Raw genomic sequence first — 24,827 nt, forward strand, 5'->3', positions numbered from 1 at the left:
AGCAAGAAAAAAGAAACCAAGACTATAATAATAATTTAAGGAGCCTATGAAACACAATTAAAGGTAAAAATGTCCATGTCATAGGGGTAACTGAAAGGCAATAAAAAGTTGAAGAGCTATTTGAAGAAATAATGATGGAAAACTTCCCTAACCTGTTGAAGGAAATAGACATATAACCCCAGGAAGTTCAGTGAGTTCCCCCAAAAAAAATGAACCCAAAGAGGCCCACACCAAGACACATCATAATTCAAATGCCAAAGGTTAAATACAAAGAGAGAATCTTGAAAGCAGCAAGAGAAAAGCAGTTAGTTACCTACAGGGGAGCACGCATAAGTCTGGCAGCTGATTTCTCGAAAGACTGTGCAAGACAGAAGGACTTGGCACAAAATATTCAACGTGATGAAAACCCAGGATCTACAACCAAGAATACTTTACCCTTCGATTCATTTAGCATCGAAGGACAGATAAAGAGCTTCCCAGACAAAAATAAACTAAAGGAATTTATCAACACCAAGCCAGATATTGGAGGACTTCTTTAAAAAGAAAAAACATGCATCAAAAAAAGGAATAAAGAATGGTTATAACTACATGGAAAAGAATTAAGTGCTCCAACCAAAAGATAGAGTGGCTGAATGGATAAGAAAACAAGACTCATACATATGCTGCCTATAAGAGTCTCACTTCAGATTAAAAGACACATACAGACTAAAAGGAAGGGGATGGGAAAAGATATTGCCTTGATGGACCTAGAGGGTATTGTGATGAATGAAATAAATCAGATAGAGAAAGACACATATCACATGATTTCACATACATGTGTAATCTAAAGAACAAAATAAACAACAACAACAACAAAAACAGAAATAAACTCATAGATACAGAGAATATTTTGAGGACCACTATATGGGAGGAGGGTTGGGGGGACGGAAAAAAAGGACAGAGAGATTAAAAAATATCTATGGATAGATACAAAATAGGCATGGAGATATAAAGCATAGCATAATTGACAAAAAACTCATTGAATTGTACAATGTAAAATGAGCAACTAATTTTATATTATATTTCAATAAAACCAGGATATTCTACTTCTGGGTATTTAGCTGAAGAAATCCAAAACACTAATTTGAAAAAATATATGCACTCCTATGTTCACTTCAGCATTATTTAAAATAGCCAAGATGTGAAAGCAACCTGAGTGTCCATAGACAGACAAAGTGATAAAAAGTGGTGTATATGTGTTTGTGTGTGTTTGTACGTAAATACATACACACACACATACAATGCAATATTATATTCCATTATTATATTCCGACTACAAAAAAGAATGAAATCTTGCTATTTCCACCAACATGAATGAACTACAGAGTATTATGTTAAATGAAATAAAACAGATGAAAAAAGATGAACTCCCTAGGATCTCACTTATATGTGGAATCTTAAAATCAAAATAAACAAACAATCAAAACAAACAAATTCATAGATATAGAGAACAAATTGATGACTGCCAAATGGGAGGAAGGTTGGGGAATGGGTGAAAAAAGTGAAGGGATTAGGAAGTTCAAATTGCTAGTTATTAAAACAGTCACAGGAATGTGAAGTACAGCATAGGGAATATAGTTATATTATAATAACTATGTATGATATCAGATGGATAAGAGACTTATAAGGGTGATCACTTTGTAAAATAAATGTCTAATCACTATGTTGATTATCTGAAACTAATATAATATTGTGTCAACTGTAAGTGAAAAATAAAGTTTTTTAAAAGGAATAATTATCATAGGGTCATTATGAGGTTTGAATTAAAGAAGATAATCTAGCACAGTGTTTGGCATATTATAAAAACTCAATAAATATTAACTATAATTTTTTTGCAAAAAAAATTTTTGCAATAATTTTGCTTTTCTTTGATTTACCATTACCTTTTGCTTCATTTGAATGACATGATATGTGTGAATTACCCAGCACTGTACCTAACAGTTAGTAGCTCTCAAAATCATAGTGTAGGTGCTTGGGGTCTTTATATATACAATTACTTCTTACTTGATTATACAAGTGGCAATTTTCAACTTACAGAAGCCTTTCATTATGCTCTATCTCAACAAATCTAGAGTCTAAAATATAAAAAATATTGGGTCACTGAAACTGGAAACTACCTGGCACTTAATCTTTCATTCCTACTTCTTGGTTACAGCATTTATTAGTGTCTGTATTCACATATGAAAAAATGAATCTAAGAAATATTTAGGGATTTTTTAAGGTATTCAACAAACCAATAACCAAATAACAAGAAATATTGCTCAATTAATCTTCCCTACTAATCTACTAGTAGACAGCTCCTGGTGATGAGAACTAATCCCTTTCTTTAAAATCTACTTAAATAACAAAAAGTTCCAAATTGCTTTTTCACGGTAATAAAACTATCAAAAGAAAGGAATATGAAATAATAAAGGGTTGGTCACTCTACATTAGGGTTCAAATAAGCATTAGTGAGTAAGATAAAGATGCAAAGAAAAGTTTAGCCTTACGATTAGAGAAAATGATTTTGACAAGAAAGTCAATCAGACAAGGACATCATTTACTTAATGAAGTAGTAACAGTCACCAGGCACCTTTATGGAAATGTAGATGTATTTATGGACAGAAGAGTAAGGGTCCCATGCAATTAGAAGATGGAGCAGAGAGGTTCTTTGCGACCTTTTTGTTTGTATGCTATTAATGACTTGGTCAAACTCAATAAATTAAGAAAGTAAAAAAAGACTTTAATAAAATTTTTTTTCTACTAAACCTTTGCTAATTGGATTTGCCTAGCAAAATAAAGCAAGCAAGCGATCTTGCAGCCTTTGCAGTCACCAAGTTTAAATATATTCTTTACTTATATTAAATCCATTTATACATTTTCATAATGGATCACTATAGATATCACAGACTACCTATAAACATGTACTGTTTATCTTGTATCAAAAGGAGCTGGCAAAGTAATATTTACTTACAAACTAGAAAAAACTTCCAAATGTCTTAAATTTTATAGTTTCTCTTCCTCAAATTACATTTATATATGTATAATTTATATAATTTACAGAACTATGTTATATGTATTTATTTGTATATTTATATAGGAATAATAATTAAATGGTCAGAGTCTAGAACTTTCTCCTAGCCATTTCTTTATCAGTAAGCCATCTTCTGTTGTTCATTCTCCACTGGCTTTAAGACTAACTTCTGGCTTCGTTCTTTTGAGATATACATTAGTTTCATAACCCAATACAATCAGCTTCTGCTGGGTGACATTAAGAAACGAGGGTGAGAACAGGATGCACTAAGATTGATGCCAGGTTCAGAGGATGGAATTAGAAGCAAGAACAATGCCAAGGTAAATTAAGCCATCTTTTACTTACAGCTGACACGTGCTGCAAGAGACACATGACATCAATCATGTCTGCGAGGATAAGGAGTCTGGTAACTGCAGCCAACAAGGCACGGGAGGCTTGAACCACAGCCTCCCTTTTCGGGAGATAACAGGGGTCATCCGCAAATCTCTCAGCTGATATTTTCAGAGCTTCACCTGAAAAACACAACCCCAAATAAGTCATATTTTAAGTTTCAGCTCTGCCTTTTGCAGCATTTATCATCCAACCTAATTCCAAGTACATTCCATGACTTAGCATAATATTTAACTACTGTCAGTTGACATTAGGACATTGTCTCTTAATAAACAATGCAGTTTCAAATTGACATTGTTTTTTTATAAAGCTCTGGCGTTAAGAAGCATTATACCATTTTCCTGCAAGAAAATTGTGCTCAATTGACTAGCAACGTCTAGTAAAATTGCTGTCAGCTTCTGCATTTCTGAATCTCATTTCCTGTGAAAGCTTTCATTACTAAGACTTCAACTAGAAACAATTTTGTTTATAAAAATAAGGTAAATCTTCATTGAGTTACTTTCCAATTCAATGGATATCTGAAAGAGCTAGCCTTTAAGATAATAAGACAGCAGTTCTCTGATAAAACTTTAACATAGGCAGATTAATCCTTAACTGTCAATATAATAAACTATATCCTAAATTTAGCCATAGAAATAATATTTCATAATACATAACTATTAGAGAAATTTGTCTACTGTTTTTAAAGATTTGTCATTTAAAATACATTTTATTTTAAAAGTAACATGTACTCATTCATTTTTAAAAGTTCACAATTCACAAGGGAATAAAAATGAAAAGTCCCTCTTTACCCCTTCCAGTAACATAATTGCTAAAGAATTACCACATCTACTATTTTTTCAGTTTTTCAATTTAAACTTAATTGTAATATGAAAGCAATATGTGTTCATTAGTTTTAAAACAGTTCACTATACTGAAGAGAATAGAGTGAAAAATGTTTAAGTCTCCAACTAATCCCAAATACCCATTAAGTTATTGTATATCCACTCAGAAAATTTTTCCATGAATATTTTATGTGTGTACATACATGTATACACATGTACACATACATGTATATATTTGTTTTATATGTATTTTATGACTATACTCACATTTTCATATTCATTGATATATGAATGTATTTTTATAGAGACATTTTACATCATAGGAAAACATATAGATATTTTATGTGTAATAAATGGAACATCAAAAATATGTAGATCCTTTTCATAAATGGTATACTATAAAATCTCTCTACAATTTGCTCTTTTCACTTATCAATTTATTTTCTTTTCACATTAAGATGTGAAGGAGATGACTAGGAGATAATTACAGCTTAGTAATTAACAGTGTGGGCTCTGAAGCCATTCTGCTTCAGTTTCTGGCCTACTACCTTGGACAAGTCACAACCTCTTTATGCCTCATTTTTCTCCTCTGTAAATATAGCTAATAATAATACCTACAATTTTTATGAGAATTAAGTAAGAGAAGTGCTCAGAACTTAGTAAAGACTTGATTAGCTGGTATTGTCATTTTTTTAATGCTTGACTAAAGTTACATTTTATTGATATACTATAACTTATATTACTACACCTCTATTGAAAACACAAATCATTTCCAACATTTCCTTATTTAAACAATACTACAAAGAACACTCATGACACAAAACTTTGCATACATGAGAAAATTTAGCTGTAGGATAAACTTATAAAAGTAGAATTGCTGAGTCAAGGGGCAAATGAACTTATAGCCAAAAAATTCTCCAAAACACAACCATCTCACCAACATATGAAAAGGCCTATTTTATCTACTTTACTCCACAAATTTTTTAGTTTTTATTTATTCAAGAACTTCAGCATAAAGAAAATGGAGTAAATGATCTTATTAAATATAACAAAGATTAGTATTCCTTATAAAAAGGAGAAATGGAGAAAACCTATGAAGAGGGAATGAGACTATCTCAGCATGCTAAAATATCACGTTTAGCTCTCTTAAGCAATATCAGGTTAGGAATTGAGACTCTTAAGTCAGACACTTCTGAGATCAAATTCTAACCCGCCACTTGTAGTTCTGAGACTTAGACACAAATACTTTCAGTGTTCTCATCTGTAGAAAAGAGATAAAAATATTACTTATCTCACAGTGTTTCTAGGACGTTTAAATGAGATAGTTCATAATATATATTTAGCACAGTATCTGAAAATGGAAAGCACTCAAGAAGCATTAGCTGTTATTTTCTCAGGAAATTTCTAGTAGAGATGGTGATTTTTATGTGTTTCTCTGCAAGTCAGAATTGGTGATAGGAGACTAAAAACTTAAAGTGATCTCCAAAATTTAGAGAGCAGATAAGTTCCCATCAAAAGATTATCTTTTTTGTCATTATTCTGAATTGGAAAGTTATGATACCTGTATAGAACACTATCTTTGACTTCTTATACTAAAACTAAATATACATCAAAAAAAAAGAATTATGTGTTCTTAACTAAAAATGTTGAAATGTTCAACAACTGACTGAAGAGCCATATTCAGAAAAAGATTATTTAAACTTGGAACAATTTTACAATCTTTGTCTCCATTAAGGGAATATAAAGAGCCAACCAAGTAGCACTGTTGAGAGAAAAAAAGTCGCTCCTTGGATGCATTAATATTCAGCAAGTAAACTTCTTATTACTGGACTCATTCCCCTCCCTCCCCTGCAATTCTCCCAACCCTTTCCAGCTGATTTCAGCTCATACTTCTGGTCCCAATGTAAACATCGCTTCTAGGAAACCTCAGACCCCCATTACTAAAGCAGGTCTTACAATCCTATCATAACTTTCATCATCATTAATTGTAATGACTTGTATCAAAGCATGTCTTTTCTTCTAAATCATAAGAGAGTAAGAGCTGCATTGGTCTTGGTCACCACAGTATTCCCAGGGTCTAGAATAGTGCCTACTCTATTGGCTGTGAATACATTGAATGTGTGTTACTGAATGAATATGTGAGTGAATATTATCCAACTTCCCTTTGACAAACACTTGTTGTTTCCTATAAACACAGCTCTACCTTAGGCATCTGGGATATAGAGATCAATATGAAGCAATTTTGCAGCACAAGAAGTTCACAAATGAGAGTCAATGAACATTGTGACACAATCAAAGCTGGGCTCATATAGAAAGTACTAAGAGGCATAGAGGACTTAACTCTGCCTGAGGTGTCAGAGGACACATAGAGGAATGTTCTAGGTAAGAGCAACATGTTCCAGCTAATGACAAAAATAGCTGGTGTATGGAATTTAGCCAGTTCACTGTCAAAGTGTCTTGTGTCAGGAGGAAAATGGCTATTTTCCTAATTAACTTGGAAAAAAAGGTGCAACAAATTTCCTTTCTATTTAGAATATAACATTCATGCTTATAAGTTCTACACATGGAAGTCTATTTTTTTTAAATGTCATTCCCATATTTCTTATAATGTTTTTACTTTGAAGTTTAATAATGATTAGGAATTTCACTTTTAAAATACATACAAATAAAAAACTACATTTATCTTCAAAAGATCCCACTCCATGCACAAAAGCAATTTACTAAAGTCCTTAAAAATAGCACAAGAACTAGGTTTGGAAAGTTTCCTTCTACTGGATTCATTTTGTCTTTTTCCTATCAAATATGCTCTTTTTAATCTTCAAAATATGTTATGAAATGCCTTCTTGAATAAGGTATGAAGGTATATACTCCACAAAGATTTATATAGGTACATCTTATACATATGTAAGTATAATATGTGAAAAATTCTGAATATAAAATTTGATATATAAAAACTTTATATGATCATATGAATAAACTCTGAAAGTAAAAAAAGAAAAATTCTTGACCAAATAGACAAAATATTCTTCATTTTATAAAAGATACCTACATGGTTCTTTTAAATGGCAAGTTCCTTTGTTATATTTAAAAATACAACTTCACTTTCTAAAAGTGATTATATTGATTATAAATTTGAAAATCAAAGAAAACACTGTATAAACAAAACATCCAGAGGAGAAAGGGGAACAATCAAAATGAAAAGGTGCAAGAATTAAAAATTAAATTTTCTCCAACTTTTATAATTAACATTAAATTTATGATTCAATTGAGATTTCTAGTATTTACCTCTGGCCACCCTTCTGTGTGTGTTTTAATAGATCATAAACATGTAAAATGCACTAGTACATATTAATTGATTCAATATATAATAACACGCCCTGGTATAATGGGGTTCTCAGGCTAAGACTGGGGGTTTGGTTTTATTTATTTTAAATTGGGAAACAGCAATTTTTAATTTGAAAGCTCTTAAGAGATAGGAGCTTGAATTTAACTTTGGAGTCAATTGTTTTTTTTGTTTGTTTTTGGGGGGTTCTTTTTGCAGGGTAGAGGGTAGGATGACCTCAACTAGGTCCTAAATGTAGAAAGAGAAGCAGGGTACAGGCAGGCAGGCACTCCTTTAAATGTTTGAGACAGTTCTACTACGTAGAGCAAAAATGTTTTGTATGGTAAAGGAAAATCTCGTGGTAGAAGGACAAGTCAAAAAGCCAGCTGCTGCTATGTAGGCTCAGGCTTGCAAGTTATAAGGATATCAGAAGAACCTATGGATTCAGAATGCAGGTGCATATGTTTGTCATTGTAAACTATTGGCTGTGTTTTATTTCCCTCTCATTATCTTCAAACTCTCAGCAAAGTCTTATTAAAAATTATAATTTGGTTCCAGCCAAAGCAAAGTAACAAAGCCCAGATTTCTTTCCTACCTGAAACAAAAATGAATAAACTATATGATAAAAAAAAATGGTTATAAAGGCATTGGGCATCAAGCAATAAAGGACAGTAATCCCTGAGAAGTGAAAAATAATTGGGAGAAACCCTTTGATAGCCCCAGCTTACTACCTTGAGAACCCTTTGATAGCCCCAGCTTACTACCTTGAGAAACTTTCCAGGCCACACACAGGAAGGAAAAACTAAAACATAGCCTGGCAAACTCTCTGAGCTGAAGAGACAAAGCTGAAAATCCAGGGAGACTGTGGCATCTCAAGTACAGACAACAGAGAGTAGGGAAGAAGAAAACTACACAGAGAGAGAACTCAAGTTCTGCAGAGGCTGCCAGCTGTGTATTCAGTTAAATAGTGGTCAACACATATATAGGAAGAAACTAACCAAGGCTAAGGAAAAAATTATCCAAAAGAATTTGAGGTAACAGTACTTGGCACTCATACAGAGCTAGGAATAGTACTTGTTCCCAGACCAGAATAGAAAACTATGCATGGGACTCTGGATAGAGTACATAGAAGGGTCTTGCCTCAATTGTGGAGAATAATTAGCCCTAGACTGAGCATTGCCTCAGTTTCCTCTAACAAAGCTATTCAAAAGAGCAAAATTCCTGCCTTCAAGGCCAGCAGCAGTCATATATCAGAAAATTGCTGTGGCCAGGTAAAGTCAATAGCAAGACAATATATTAAGTTAACTAAAGTGGAAGGACATAGGCAACCTGCCACTGAGCCCTTCACCATTAAAAACAATAAAAATGAGCTAGAAAATATTTTATTAGGGCTAATTCTATAAAATTATAAATTTTTATAAAATATAAAATTGGATGGGGCTAGTTTCTGTAAAACTGATGGAAACATCACCTAACATCATAGTTGGAATATAGGAAGCTCTCTTAAGAGACCTTCTCTCAACTATCTCCCTAGATTACTCAACCCTCTCAGCAACATATTAATGATAATTCTGCCTTCCTGCTCAATACTAAAAGATTATCTCAAGTATACTGGAGCCCTTCTGCTCTCACTAATTGAGGTCTACCAAGAGTCAGTGTTTTCCCCAACCTTTTCATGTGAGTTCTAATTATAATTATGTAATTTTACTAAATATATAAACTTATTAAATGAGTATAAAAAAATCTGTTATTTCTTTAAAAACTAATTTGAAAGCTGAAGGAAATTAAAGAAGACCAAAAAAAAAAAAAAAAAAGATGGAATGATATCACATGTTCACAGAGGACAAGGCTGAATATTTTTAAGACAGTAATACTTCTCAAGATGATCTACAGATCAATCTAAAGTCTAAGCACAATCCTTATCAAAATTTTGCTGGCTCTTTTGAAGAAATTGACAAGTTGGACCTAAAATTCATATGGAAATGCAAAGGACTTGAGATAGCTGAAAGAATCTTGAAAAAAAGAGCAAAGCTGCAGGACTCACACTTCACAATTTCAAAACTTGCTAGAAAGCTATAGTAACCAATAGAACTGATATCCCAAAATAAACCTTTACATTTATGGTCAATCAATTTTCAACAAAGGTGCCAAGAAAATACAGTGGAAAGTAATAGTATTTTCAGCAAATTGTGCTGAGACAATTGGATAGTCACATGCAAAAAAAAAAAATGAAGTTGGATCTCTATCTCACACCATACACAAAAGTTAATTCAAGATGAATCATAGACCTATGCCAGAGCTAAAACTATAAAACTCTTAGAGAAAATCATGGGAGTATAACTTCATGATGTTAGGTTAGGCAATAATGTCTTATATATGCTACCAAATAAATTAAATTAAAAATTTGATATGTTAGACTTAATCAAAATTTAAAACTTTAGACTCTGAATAATCAAAGCAATTTTGAGCAAGAAGAACAAAGCTGGAGATATCACACTCCTAATTTCAAAATGTATTATTAAGCTATAGTAATCAAAACAGTATAGTACTGACATAAAAACAGACATATAGACCAATGGAACAGAATAGAAAGCCCAGAAATAAACACATACATATGTGGTCAGCTGAACGTCAATAAAAGTGCTAGGAATACACAATGGGGAAAAGATAGTCTCTTCAATAAATGGGGCTGGTGGGAAAATTGGATATCTGCATACAAAAGAATGAAATTGGACCCTTTTTCACACTGTATACAACAATCAACTCGAAATGGATTAAGTACTTAAATGTAAAACCTGAAGCAATAAAACTCTTAAAGGAAAAATCTTCTCAACATTTGACTGGGCAATGGTTTGTTATGGCACCAAAAACACAGGAAACAAAAGCAAAAGTAGATAAGTGGGATTACATCAAACTAAAATGCTTCTGTACAGCAAAGGAAACAATTAACAAAATGACAATGCAACCTATGGGATGGGGGAAATATTAGCAGACCAGTTTTTTTATAAGTTAACATCCAAAATATACAAAGAACTTCTACAATTCAATATCAAAAACACGAATAACCCAATTTAAAAAAAAATGGGCAAACAGAGACTCATGGACATGGACAATACACTAGTGGTCACCAGAAGGTAGAAGGGATGGGAGAGGAGGTAGGTAGATGGAGTAAGAGAAGTCAAATATGTGGTGACAGAAAGCAATATAACTATGGAAGGTGAACACACAATGTATACATGCCTTACTGTTAAAATGTGCAGCTGAAACACTGGATTTTGCTAACCAATGTCACTATAAAAAATATAATAATTAATTATTTTTTTAAAAATGGGCAAAGGACCTAAATAAACATTTCTCCAAAGAAGACATACAAAAGGCCAACAAGTATATGAAAAAGTATCAGACATCACTAATCATAAGGGAAATGCAAACCAAAACCACAATGAGTTATTATCTTACACCTACTAGGATGGCTGTTATCAAAAAATCAAAGGACAACAACTGTTGATGAGAATGCGGAGAAAAGGAAACCCTTGTACACTATTGATGGCAATGTAAATTGGTACAGCCACTATGGAAAACAGAATGGAAGATCCTCAAGTAAATATAAGTAGAATTATCATTTGATCCAACAATCTCATTTCTGATTATATATCCAAAAGAATTGAAATATGAATCTCAAAGACATATCTGCACTCCCATGTTCACTTCAGCATTATTCACAATAGCAAAGATGTAAAACAATATAAACATGTATTGAAAAATAAGTGGGTAAAGAAAACATGCTATACACATACAATGAAACATTATTCAACTTTAAAAAAAGAAGGAAATTTTGCCATTTTTAACAACATGAATGGAACTTGAGGGCATTATGCTAAGCGAAATAATCCAGACACAGAAAGACAAATACCACATAATCTCACTTTTATATGGAATCTAAAATAGTCAAATTCATTAAAGCAGAGAATAGAATGGTGGTTGCCAAGGGTTGGGGGTAGGGCGCAAAATGGGAAGACATTGATCGAAAGGTACGAACTTTCAGTTATGCAAAATGAAAAAGTTCTGGATATCTACTGTGCAACACAGGCCTACAATTAACAATACTATGATTAACGATACTATTAATAGTTAAAATTTTGCTAAGAGGGTAGATCTTATGTTAACTGCTCTCACCGCACAAAAAGTAAAAATAAATAAATAAATTAGGGGAGGGAGGAAATTTGGGGAGGTAACGAATAAGTTTATGGCATTGATTGTGATTAATTTCACAGGTTTATACTCATCTCCAAACATGTCAAGTTGTATATATTAAATATCACCATTTTTTGTATGTCAATAACACCTCAATGAAGCGACTTTAAAATTTTTTTTACATTTTTGGACTTCAACATTAAGAAAGTGAAAAGATAACCTACAGAATGGGAGAAAATATTTGTAAATCATATATGATGAGACATATCCAGAATCTATTTTAAAAATTCTTACAACTCAATATTTAAAAGACAAATAACCCAATTTTTAAATGGGAATAGGATCTAAACAGACACTTCTCCAGAGAAGAAATATAAATGGCCAACGAGCACATAAAAAGATTTTCTAACAAAAACGTAATTTAAATTATTCAAATTTAATTTAAAAGTACAAGGGTTTTAGTAAGGCCCTTTGTAGAGATTACTTTTTGATTGTTTAAAGATGTCACATTTTTTTAGTCAAAAGCAAGAGACTAAAAACTTACCTGTGCAGGAAATAAAAGAAAAGAGAATGAATGTATATGTAGGTGTAATACAAACTGTCACTATAATAACTATTATGTACAGTGAATAATTATTATAATGTAGTAAGAAAAGTAGTAGTCACACTGCAACTATTTTCCATGAGGGGAATATTAAGATCATTAAAAGAATTGGGTTGGGGAGAAGAATGTTGAAAACTTTTGTTAACTGCTACAAAACTCTAAGTGGAATGCACCTCCCTCAGAAACCTCTGGGAACCCTATAAAGCTCGCTATGTTGCCAAAACAAAAAAATTGAGCTATACAAATTAGTTTTCTTTTGCACAAAAATTAACGGCAGTTTTAATTGTCTTTTCATTTTATTTTGCCCACCAATGATAAATTTAGTCTAAGAAACTTAAGATGCTTAACAAAAAACAGATAAAATGATTTTGAAACTCCTTGGATTCTCAGTTCTTTTATCTAAGACAAGGTCAGAAAACAGACCAAATCCAGCCTGCCCTGTTTATGCACAAATGACAAACTGAGAATAACTTTTACATTTTCAAATAATTGGGGGAAAAAAATCAAAAGAAGAATATACATGACTTGTAAAAATTATATGAAATTCAAATTTCAGTGTGCATAAATAAAGTTTTATTAAAACATAGGCATTTTTTGTTTGTTTGTTTCTATGGTTCATTTCTAAACATTTCTATGGCTGCTGTCCCACTTCAAGAACAGAGTTGAGTAGTTGCAACACACAGCATATGGCCCACAAAACCTAAAATAATTACTATCTGGCTCTTTACAGAAATTGTTTGCTAGCTCTTCACCTGAGGTAAATGAACTAATATATATTTATAATCTTTTTTATAATCTCTTTTTTAAAAATTAAATACTCCATACATACACAAAAAAAATTCATACAACTAAAAAGTATCTCCATTTTGATGTATATGAATATAGCTCTAAAAAGCCAATTATTTTTCATAAAATCTTTATTTGGTTTTCAAGTCTTAAATAAGCTAAATGTATGGACCTAGCTTGAAAAGCCTAGACAATATAAAGACTAGTTTATCTCTTAAAAAATATAAAATTTGACCCAGCATTCTTTTGGCTATAGTATTTATATATCTAATAATTTTAGCATCTCAGGAATTTTCCATATGCCTCAGTGAAATGGTTTCCTGAAGAAAGTTCAGCCAGCTCCAAATAATGCTCCCAGTATAATACCAAACAGAGTTATGAATTTTCTTCTCATATCCAAAGCCTAATAATAAAGAACCGCAAGACCAACAGCCAGCAAACCTAGCTTGTTCACGAACTTTCTATGAAATCCCGAGCAAGTCACATACTTTTTTGGTATCAATTTCCTTATTACGCAAATGCAAAGAATATAAAAACATGATAAAGAAAACAAATGAAAGCCAATAGTGCCCAGAGAAAACTACTAGATAAATTCAGAGTTCTTAAAATTCAAACATGTCCTCACTACTGTATTAATATTTTATATCTTTTTTGTGTGAAGATTTATCATGTCAAAATCAAAGCTATTCCCATGAAACCATTTCAATCAATTTTCTTAATTATGGAGCTTCAGCAAACCTTCCTACCTTGGTCCATCACGAAGCCCTTGCTATCAGCCACACAATTTTAGGGGTTCAACTGCCCAGAGCCAGTGGACTGTCAATATTGACTCTCAATTCCAAATGCCTCCCTCCAGGAATGGTTGAAACTGATATTTACTGACCTACGTAAATGCCACAGGCTAAGAAAAAAAGAAGAGGTCAAAATATTGGGGGCTGGGGAGAGTAGAAATAAAAACTTTTGTAATGTAGGAGGGAAGGCTGTTAATTCCTTCTTTGGATTATCATTATAGGCTGTGAATATTTGGTGAGAAAGATAAAATAGCAAATCTCACTGGGAGCACCTAGCATTAAAAAGTAAAGAAAAGCAAGAAGTAAATATCAACTTGTATAATGTGCTAGCACAGAGTAAAGGGTAAGTATAAATATTCAAGAATACAATCTAGCAATTCAAGGATTCATGTAATGTTACAGGTCCATGCACATTTAAGTAAAATCATTCTTAATTTCATAGTTTTTTCTAGTTGTTGGTTGTTAGACCAGAATTGGCTAAATCTGTGAGCTGATTTAGAATAATGATTGCAATTTTCATGCAGTACTATTTTTAAGTGGAGTTTTCATTAAATTTTTTTCTCTTATTTAACCCCATTTTCTTTAGTACTTATTCTCTTTCACTGTCAGAAACTTTTCTATTCTGCGATACTAAATTTTCATTAATTTGGGGACACTAGTGTGTCTAAAAATAGTGTTGCTGTAAATAACATGCTCTTTAACTAACTTCACTAACTCCTTTACTAAATAGACCCCTCAGGCATTCAGATGTACTAGCTCCTAAAATCCTTTGTAACTAAACTCTTTAGTTTTATTTTTATTATAATATTTTATCATATGGGAAATTTAATTCATTTACCTAGAGTTATGCATACTCACTGCTATAACATCACTGATATTTCAAAGTTAATCCAGCCTCTCTTAATATTCTTTTCTTAGAAATGAGTTAGTAAGCTCTGATTCTGCAGGAATACCTTGGGTGACCAGTTAAATCTGACTATTTTACAATTCTCTTAAAATATTACCATTAGTTAACTCAGAAAGTCTCTAGCCCAAAGCTTCTCACATTGGTATGGGAAAAACAATGTTAAGAGACCTCTACTTATTAGCTATATTTGAGGAATGATATTTGAAAATATAGAAAAAAATTACCCTCTGGAATCAAACTCTATAGTCATCACACACACAAAGGATTGGAGGAGAGACATATCAAAAGGAGAAGGGAATTTTCTTCTCACATCCAAGAAAATGATTATGATAAACTATATTGCAAGAGTCAATGATCAGTCATCTTAAGAAACAGAATGGATCCCAGGCTTCAGATAGTGGCTAATCTTGACTACATATTGCTTTAAAGTAGCATGTCTAAAGAAGGAATTGAATCAACCGTAAAAAAAATAAATTATAAAAATTGGTCATATCTACCTAAACACTTCCCAACAGAGTAAAAGCTTTATATAATAAACTTTAAATACTATAAATCTTACCCATTGGTAAAATTATCTCTGTAGAAATGATAGATTAACCTGATGATTTTAACTTCATACCATTAAACAGTTTATACTATATACTTCCTTTATACTATTTCCATGCTCACTAAGCCATCTTCTGGTTATCATTTATGTTCCTAATATTGATCTGTCTACAATGAGAAAACATATTGATTGAGTGGTGTGTTTTGTTCTGCATAATAACTTTGTTATTCATTATAAATTAAAAATCAGTTCTGATTTTACATCTTAAGCCTCACGATCTTGGTTAATATGAGTATGTTCCTAAAAGACAAATCTTGTCTTGTCATATGTATCTGACAGAAATCATAGTTGCAAATAACAGAACTCACTCTAGATAATTTAAAGGGAAAGGAATTTGTTCTGTATTATTACGTTATTTATAGAGTTTCCATGAGGCCCAGAAAAGCCAGGCTTGAATATTAAGCCAGAATGTAAAAGTAAAGAGCTGTTGATTTTTTTATAGAAATCTGCCTTGAAAACGGCCTTCAGAGATTTCATGCTTTTTAACAATTAAACATAACCTGCTAAACTATATTCATAATAGCATTCAACTGCTTAAGAACTTATAGTTATTTCCTAATGCCTAAGATATCAAATATAATCTTTTTTTTCAACGTGAGTTCAACTCTGAATCAGCAAGCCCTAAATTATTTAATTTCACTTAGTTCATTTTCTGCCAAGTAAACTTTACCATATTCCTGTTAACACTATTAATTTACCTTTGTTCAGACCACTCCGTCAACTGAGAGATCCACTGAGTCCATCAGTTCTTTTAAGATGGCACCCTGAGCACTCTTATTTAATGAAGTCTTTCCCAGATCTCACTGAGATGAGAATAGAAAAGCACACACAACAAAAAAATAAAACAATAACAAAATTGTTAAGAGTCATCAACAGCAGCTGAGAGTCTTCTGGAAGATGAAAAGCTGATGAAAGGGTGTTGACAGATAAAAACAAGAACAGAGAACTACAGTCTAGAATAAGCTGAGTCTGCAGAGGATGCTGGAGACATTCTGCCCATAGGAATCCAAAGAGGCCAGGCTTGGAGATATGATACGGGACAGAACTGAGCAGGGGTCTGAAAACCAGGGTGATTAACTGATTTCCTATACATGACATGTTGTGCCCCGTGTTTTCTCTATTACTGTTTGCAAAGCAGCAGGCAGCTCAGGATTTAACCCCCAAATCATAAAAAAGGTTTGTTTGTTTTTTAATCCAAACAAGCTGAGGAAATCATTTGGAGACAACTGAAGTACCTAGTATGTTAGTGGACTCCAAAATAAAGCCCTCCTTATTCTGACAGAGAGAGAGAGAGAGAGGTTCGCCGCTGTTTTACGCCAAGAAAGCGGGATAATGCCAGAAAAAATGGTATGGGATAAAGGAAATGGTGTGCCTGATCCAGAGATGTCTGCAGATGATAATCAAGTTGATATATCATTGAAAGAAAAAGTTTCAGAAGAAATGTCTCTGTGGAAAAAACAAAAAAAGGAGGACTCCATGAAACAACTATTAAGATGAAAAGAATGACTAAACTTTAGAACGTGGTAAACGGATTCAGAATATCTAGAAAAACAAACATATATATGTGTGTATATCTACATATATACATATATATACAGAAATGTACATATATACACATATACACATATATACATACATATATACATCCATATATATATATACATATACATATGTGTATATACATGTATATATGTAGTTGGTATGTATATATGTATATATATAGTTTTATATATATACATATATATATATATATATATATATATGTATATATAAATAGTTTGTCCTTCTCCAAGAAATGCTTATACTAGGTTCTTTTTCTGTCCAGATCACATACTTACAGACTGTTAAGAAACAAAGCAATTTTATCTCTGGTTCTGAAAATTATTTCTTGCTGTGCTTTTTCCCTTTCTTTGAATGAATTGATTCTATCCTCGCCCCATCACTGTCTGTACACCAGCTATTAATAACTTCATGATAATCACATTTATCTGAAAGGTATAAGAGAGTAGCATAGCCTTTAATCATAATGTTCTCCTTGGGACACACTAGCCAGAAGTCTCTTTCAAGAGAAATAAAAATTATTGATAGTTATCTAGCACTTAGATAACTCAGAAACAAGCAGTTATAAAGGTATGTAAAATGTTGCATTTCTATGTAATAAGTTTTATGCTTAACTGCTCAAGAAAGACACCTAAGTAATAAAATATTACATGGAAAAATCATTAGAGTTTAGTGACTTCCATTCTTTAAGACTTATTAAGTATATGGTGGTCTTAAAACAAATCTATTAGAGCACATAGCAGACTTTGTGGTCAAGTTTATGAAAGAATCTCCCAAACATTCAAAACTGCATTATGCCTGGAAGTTACACCTTAACGGGAAGAGTAGCTACTAGCCAATGACTAATTGATCCTGGGACACAAAAGGTTGGCTCCCTCACATTAAGGGAAGATAATTTAGTGCTCTTCATTCTCCAGAGAGCCATGTGGGATCAGGCAGAGATAGACTTTAGCTCAGCACTGTCCAACAGAAAACTCTTAGCCACATATATAATTTAAGATATTTTGGTAGCCACTGTTTAAAGTACTAGGAAACATTTTTAAAAAGTAAAGAATAAAAAAAAATTAGCATTAAAAATGCAAAAAGAAATAGATAAAATGAGTTTTTAAATTATATTTTGTTCTAAGTTCTCCAAGATTCAATTTTCTTACTTTAAAATCAGGAGAGTAACAACATAAACTGCGTAGGATAATTATGAGGGTCGAATGTGATAACTCATATAATTACTTAACTTTGTATTAAATAATATTGAGACCTTAACAAATGTTAACTATTCTTTTAAAAATATATATTTTGTTTTAACAATATATTCAAAATATATCATTTCATTAAGTAATCAATATAAAAATTATTGAGATATTTTACATTTTTATACTGTTTGAAATCCATTATGTATTTTATGCTTATAAAACATCTCAATTAAGATGTTAAATTTTCATCAGAAATACTTCAGATTTCATAAAATTTACAGTTGAAAAAGTAGATTCACATACCCATATGTTAAAGTTTTCTAATAACTGAACCAAAACAAAGATTGAGAGAAAGTAGCCAAAGAGAAAGGGAGAAAATCAGTACTGTGTGGTGCTCCATTATTCCAGGAAACAGAGCATTCTAGAAAGAAAATAATCAACCATCAAATGCTCTGAGAGTTCAAGTCAGATGATGCTAGAGCTATAAAAGTTTGTAAAAGGTTTGTGAAAGATGTCAAGTTCAGTCTGTTCAAGATAACTGTAACGTAATGTCAAAATAGACTAGCAATTTGTTAACATGCATTATATCTTTGCTCCTGTCTTTGAGTTATACATCAAAGTAATCTAACAAGTAGAAAATAATTAGAGCAGTGATACTGACCATGATATCGCTTCTCACTGGGGAAGATGGAAGTAGAGTTTCAACTACTGTGCTGAGCATCAAACATTCCTAAGAATGACTATTACTTGTAGGAGTAAATTTAGCATTATTATCTATGTGTTAATATGAAAAAAAGATTGAAAAACACTTAGTTTGGTAGTGGAGTTTAAATAATAACTAAAAGTTGTCAACAAAGTAGTTGTCAACAAAGTCCTGAGAATGAAAAAGCTCCCCAAGGAGAGAAGAGAGGACAGAGAAGACCAAGATTAAGGCTTAAGAAAAAGTATAGGACAAATGGGTACTAGATTTACTGGGGTGATCATTTTATTAGTTATATGTCTAATCCCTGTTGTATGCCTGAAATGAATATAATATTGTATGCCAACTATAATTGAAAAATAAAAAATATTTTTTAAAGGCTACAACAAGAGACAAAAAAAATTCTACTTCTGGATATTTATCTGAAGAAACCCAAAACACTAATTCGAAAAGACGTATTCATCTATATGTTCATTGTAGCACTGTTTACGGTAACCAAGATATGAAAGTAACCTAAATGTTCATCAGTAGATGAATGGATAGAGAAGATAGTGGTACACATATGCAGTGGAGTGTTACTCAGATTATATATATATGAAATCTTGCCATCTTCAACAACTTGGATGGACTTGGAGGGTAGTATGCTAAGTGAAATAAGTCAGACAGAGAAAGATAAATACCATATGATTTCACTTATATGTGGAATCTAAAAAACAAAACAAAACAGAGACAAACTTATAAATACAGAGAACATTTTGATGGTTGCCAGATGGGACGGTGTTAGGAGGGATGGATAAAAATGGGAAGGGATTAAGAAATATAAATTGGTACTTACAAAATAGTCCTGGGAACATAAAGTATCTCATAAAGAAAAAAGTCAATATATTGTAATGGCTATGTGTGGTGTCAGATGGGAACGGGATTTATTGGGGTAATCACTTCATGGGTTGTGTGGAGATCTAGTCACTATTTGTATACCTGAAACTAGTATAGGTCAACTGTAATTGAAAAATAAAAGTGATTTTAAAAAAGAAAAAAAATCATAGGAGACAAGAGGAAGAAGTCAAAAAAGAAACAGAAAGAGGGTGTAGCAAAGTAATAAGACAATTTAGTATGTAACCTCCTAAAAGAAAAGAGAATAAAGTTTCAAGAACAAATAAATGCCAAATGCAGCAGAGAAGTTGAAGAGAATTAAAATTGTGCAAAAGTAATTGAGTGAAACAATAAATAGGCCAAAGCAGAAGAATAGATAAAGTAAAACAGAATTAGGAGTTTAAGAAGAGAGTAGACTAAAAAGAAATGGAATTTTTATTGAATATTTGTCAATCAAGTAGGGACGAGCTAATATGTGTGAAGAACGAACCGGTAAAAAGGTATATGAATGAACAGCCTAGAAAAAGAAAAGATAATTGAGAACAAAAGTCTCTCAAGAGAGGAAATGAGCTTGGGTCCAAGTAATGATTGGAAAGATTAGTTTTAAAGGAATATTACTTTCTTTGAAACTGAAGAAAGAGATGAGCAGAAAGATTGAAGGACAGACATCCTAAAGATTTTTATTCCTGACCCTGAGAAATGGCCAACAGCTTAATGCACTAGAATATGCAACAAAACAATAATGTTCAGATCTATTTTCTGTGAGCATAAACTTTAGATCACTTGTCAGCATTACACCTACTCTGTTACCTTTGCACACACATATGAAATGGCTACAGCATGGTGCCATCTCTCTAGTCAGGGAGAAAGGCAAAGCCATGGCTAATATATGAATCACACCTTCAATTTCAGACTCTTTACCAGCTGAGATTTCAAGCGATGTTCTAGTTTCTAGGACTCATAACTTACAAAGCAATCTGTTAAGATGCATTAAATCTTTGCTCCTGTCTTTGAGTTATACATCAAAGTGGCTTACAGAATTTCTTATACTTTCAAAATTGACATTACTGTTATTTCTCAAATTATACTATTTGTCAGAGGTCTATCATATCAAGTGACTGAAATTGAGAAGGCTCCACACACACATTAAGTACTTCTCACCTACCCACACATCACTTCAAGATGGACAACACTAAAGAGTTTGCTGACAATATCACATGCCCTATAAGAAAAGCCTGCTGCAGATTTTTCAAGTGAATGCTAAGGGATGCCATGTTGAGTGTTTTCCAGCAATTAGTAGTTTACAAGCAATGTAGCTAATTAGCTCATCAGTCTTCACTGGAAGTGTTTTCATAAACATTCTGCCAGCTACAAGACACCAAGTATGCATGTTAAAATGTGTTATAACAAGAGTTCATCATCCCCTTTTAAATGAGGAATGAACTGTATCTTCTGAGCATACTGTACTTGGTTGAAAAGATTATTGTATTTGTGATTTTATGCTTATCTAAGAACACTCTTGAGACATAATAGTTAAATACACACAGTATCAATATAGCAATGGATAGAAATAACAAGGCAGCAGCTGTTGCCTTTGAAATCATATATAGGCCATGAGTATTGGTGGTAAATACCAAACATTTTATCTAAGTCCTAACTGCAATATGGTTGAGCAGAGTGGATAGAGCTGACCTGTTACTTAGGGACAGTTAACTAAAAATGAACTGCTATTTTCTTTTACAAGTAAATGTTTGATACAGCTGAGTTTCAAGAGATGGTATCTTTCAATACAGGTGACCCAAATGGTCACAAGTAAATTTTTAAAATCTCCATTTTCCCTAGGACACAATTTATCTCCTTGTACAAAAAAGAAAAAAAAAGGCATTGAATAATCAGGGAGGCAATAGGTAACATTTTAAAGGTTTAATATTGGAAATCCTATAATGGCATTTCTTGTTTAAGTAAGTACCCAAGTATACTGATAGAAAGATTAATTACATTTCCAAGAAACCATTTTCCAGGAATAATCGTTTCTAGAAGTAATTGTTTTCTCAGACTAATATGGATGATAGTAAGTCTTGATTCCTAATTCTGCTGGAGAAAAAAATGGCTGTAAACCTAGGGTCTTGTAAATCATAAGATGAAGAACTATAGAAATGTAGAAATGATAAATCTTAAAAATACCCCGAATACATGTATTATGCACATGAGGATAGTGTACATTTTACTTTTCACCAGGAAAGGAGACAGTCCCCTAGCTACTAGCCACAATGCCTGTTCTGCTAGAAATACTCATGAGCCATGCAAAGTGGGGCAAGTTGTCAGCTGCTGCTGGCCTAAGCTTTACAAACACAGTCGGGAGGCTCCCGCATTAGTAGACTCGATAGCATACCATTTCTTTGAGTATAAAATACCATAGCTCCATATTTGAGGAGAGCTATTTGAAGGATTCAAAAGCTCCTCCTCATTAATCTTCCTAGCCCTCCTACTGGTTCATGGTAGCCTTGGTGGAGGCCCACAATTAAAAATAGATGAGTAAGTATTTTAGCAGTGGCAGGATTCCAACAATTTGCGAGTCCTCTCCTACTTGACATAGATGAACTTGAAGCCTGCAGTTTCTGATTGCTGGCTCTGGTAAGCAGAACTGCCAAGACTATTGGTGTTAGACTACACATTCTAGCTACTTAAAATCTATAGCAAAGTATGTGGGGGCTCGATTAGTGCTGTGCTCTACCTGTGTAGGCATCTTGGCTCATCTAGAAAGTACACAGAAGAGTTGATCTTCAAGCTTTCTCTGAACACTCTTGAAATCTCAAATTAATTATCCCTTTATATATTAAAGAATCCATACCTTTATTTTATTTCACTAAGAATCTATAAATGTATAACCATTAAGATAAGGCAGTTAATATTTACATGAGAAAACTATTAATATTATTTTTAAATGTTCCAAGGCAAAGAATCTGATACCCCTGAAGAATTAAAAGCAAGTCTTTACTTGTTTACTGCCTGTTTTCCCATCAAAATATCAGTCACCTCCATGAGGGTAAGCCTTGCCTGTTTAGTTCACTTCTATGAGCCTAGCACAAAAAACAGAGCTTGCCACATAAAAAGGTTTCAATAAATATTTAATTTTTTTGAAAAAAAGAGAAAGAAATGCAAGTCTCTGAGGAAAGGCAGGTTAAGCATAGATCACATCTTTCTATAAATTATATACATATTCATCTGTAGTCATATGGCAGAGATTCATCTTTCCCTACTCAATGGTAAAGAAAAGAAAAGAAAAAAAAAGAAAAAGGAAGACATTTAGAAACACACTATTTCATTGCTCCTTCATACGTTTCCACAGGCTTTTTGACATAACATCATAATGGCATTTATCTGACTGTTACATCTGTTTATGTGTGTATTTCTCTCAGTAGACTATTAATACCTAGGGGTATGTCTTATTTCCATATTCCCAGGGCCCAAATTACCAACTATATTTATAAATATTTAACCAAAATAAGTAAATATTAGAAACTTAAATTATTTGCAAATGCATAGAGAAAGGACATGAGAAAAGAGTTTAAATATGGTTTTTGTAATCCTCTCCTCTCCCTCATAATGATACCACAGTAAAATAGTGACTATTCACTTATTTTCCAAAATCCTACTCTCTCATAGTAAGCCCATATTTTATTTGAGATTAGAACAAACTCTGAGCCAAATTTAATATTCCACATAATGTTAGTCCTATTCTGGTTTTTTTTTATCAAGATATTGATGAAAACACAAAAGACGGTCTTTTTTTCTGGTTGTAATTCAAATCTTTAATTCCATCTAAAACTTTTTCAACTAGCTGAAGGCAAAAGCTAAAGCCTGGATAATTGAGAACCCTACCCTCCATAGGGATCGCACAGTAGTACTCCTAAGACACATTCAAAGTAAATTTCAACCAAGTTTCCTTTACAACTTTAAATTTGACTGACAAATCTTTAAGACTTCACTAAACCTAGATCATTAGTTATTTTTTTTTTCCAAACAGCAAAACTAAATATCTTCGTTTACTATTTGGCCCAAAAATTTATTATGAAAGACAACTCATGATATTAACAAAAACCTTAAAGTAGAGTTATCCCAGCCACCACAATAGACTATATATAACCATATAATCTTTCTACATAGGAAAAAGTAGCATCTTTAGAAGAAGAAAACTGAATAATATATATACCTAAATGTTTATTAATACATAGTATATACATATACATGTTCATATATATACATATACGCATATGTATACATATGTTATAATTCTGTTCCTTGCAATTTCATGTATGAACAGCAAATGTCATATACTGCATCACGTCACTTTTGTAAAATTTGTTTCTCACATAAGCCAAATAAAGTACCATAATCTTAACATCATAAGAGATCCCAAAGAAACAGTCTATGTGTGTTTGTGTGTCTTAAATGTTTCTTTCTTTTTAAAATTACCATCCACATGTTTCATTTCAGAGATAGAATCTCAAGTACCAATGTGAAAAAGTCAATTTCATTTCTACACACCAGAAATATAACTGATTCTAGCCCAGAAGCATACCAATATGTAAATGCAACTTTGGTGTTTGACAAGTCACATACCAAAACTGTTGTTCAAATAGCTGTACCAATTTACACTCCCACAAGCAATGTATAAAAGACCCTGTTACTTCAAAATCTTTCTAATATGTCAGACTTTTTCATTTTTGCCAACTGAATTGTATAAAATGGTATCTCATTTGCATATTCTTGATTACTAATGAGGTTGACATTTCTTTACATTTTATTGAAGTTTATTCTATAAAATTCTTTTTACACCCATTATTCCTTTGTTTTCCTTATTCATTTCTGAGAGTTATGCATTTTTATTAATCCTTGTGTTTATACCAATGTCCTTTCATTTACTTTAGAAACTTTTTTGATAAAAGAAAGTTCTTAAATTTTTTTTAATTTTTCAATTACAGTTGACATTCAATATTTAAGTGTACAGCAGAGTCATTAGAGAT

The 24,827-nt window shown here is 32.3% G+C and overlaps 1 protein-coding gene across 1 annotated transcript in view; it reads right to left on the reverse strand.

The window, feature by feature from the left end:
* CTNNA3 (catenin alpha 3) overlaps positions 1–24,827 on the reverse strand; it is a 1,416,183-nt gene that overhangs the window by 1,300,819 nt on the left and 90,537 nt on the right. Inside the window, exon 5 of the mRNA XM_039871928.1 lies at positions 3,398–3,564. Within this exon, the coding sequence (XP_039727862.1) occupies positions 3,398–3,564 (167 nt within the window). The remainder of the gene's footprint in view (positions 1–3,397; positions 3,565–24,827) is intronic.

Source organism: Pteropus medius, unplaced genomic scaffold (assembly GCF_902729225.1).
Source record: "Pteropus medius unplaced genomic scaffold, Ma_sr-lr_union100, whole genome shotgun sequence".
Taxonomy (NCBI): Eukaryota; Metazoa; Chordata; class Mammalia; order Chiroptera; family Pteropodidae; genus Pteropus; species Pteropus medius.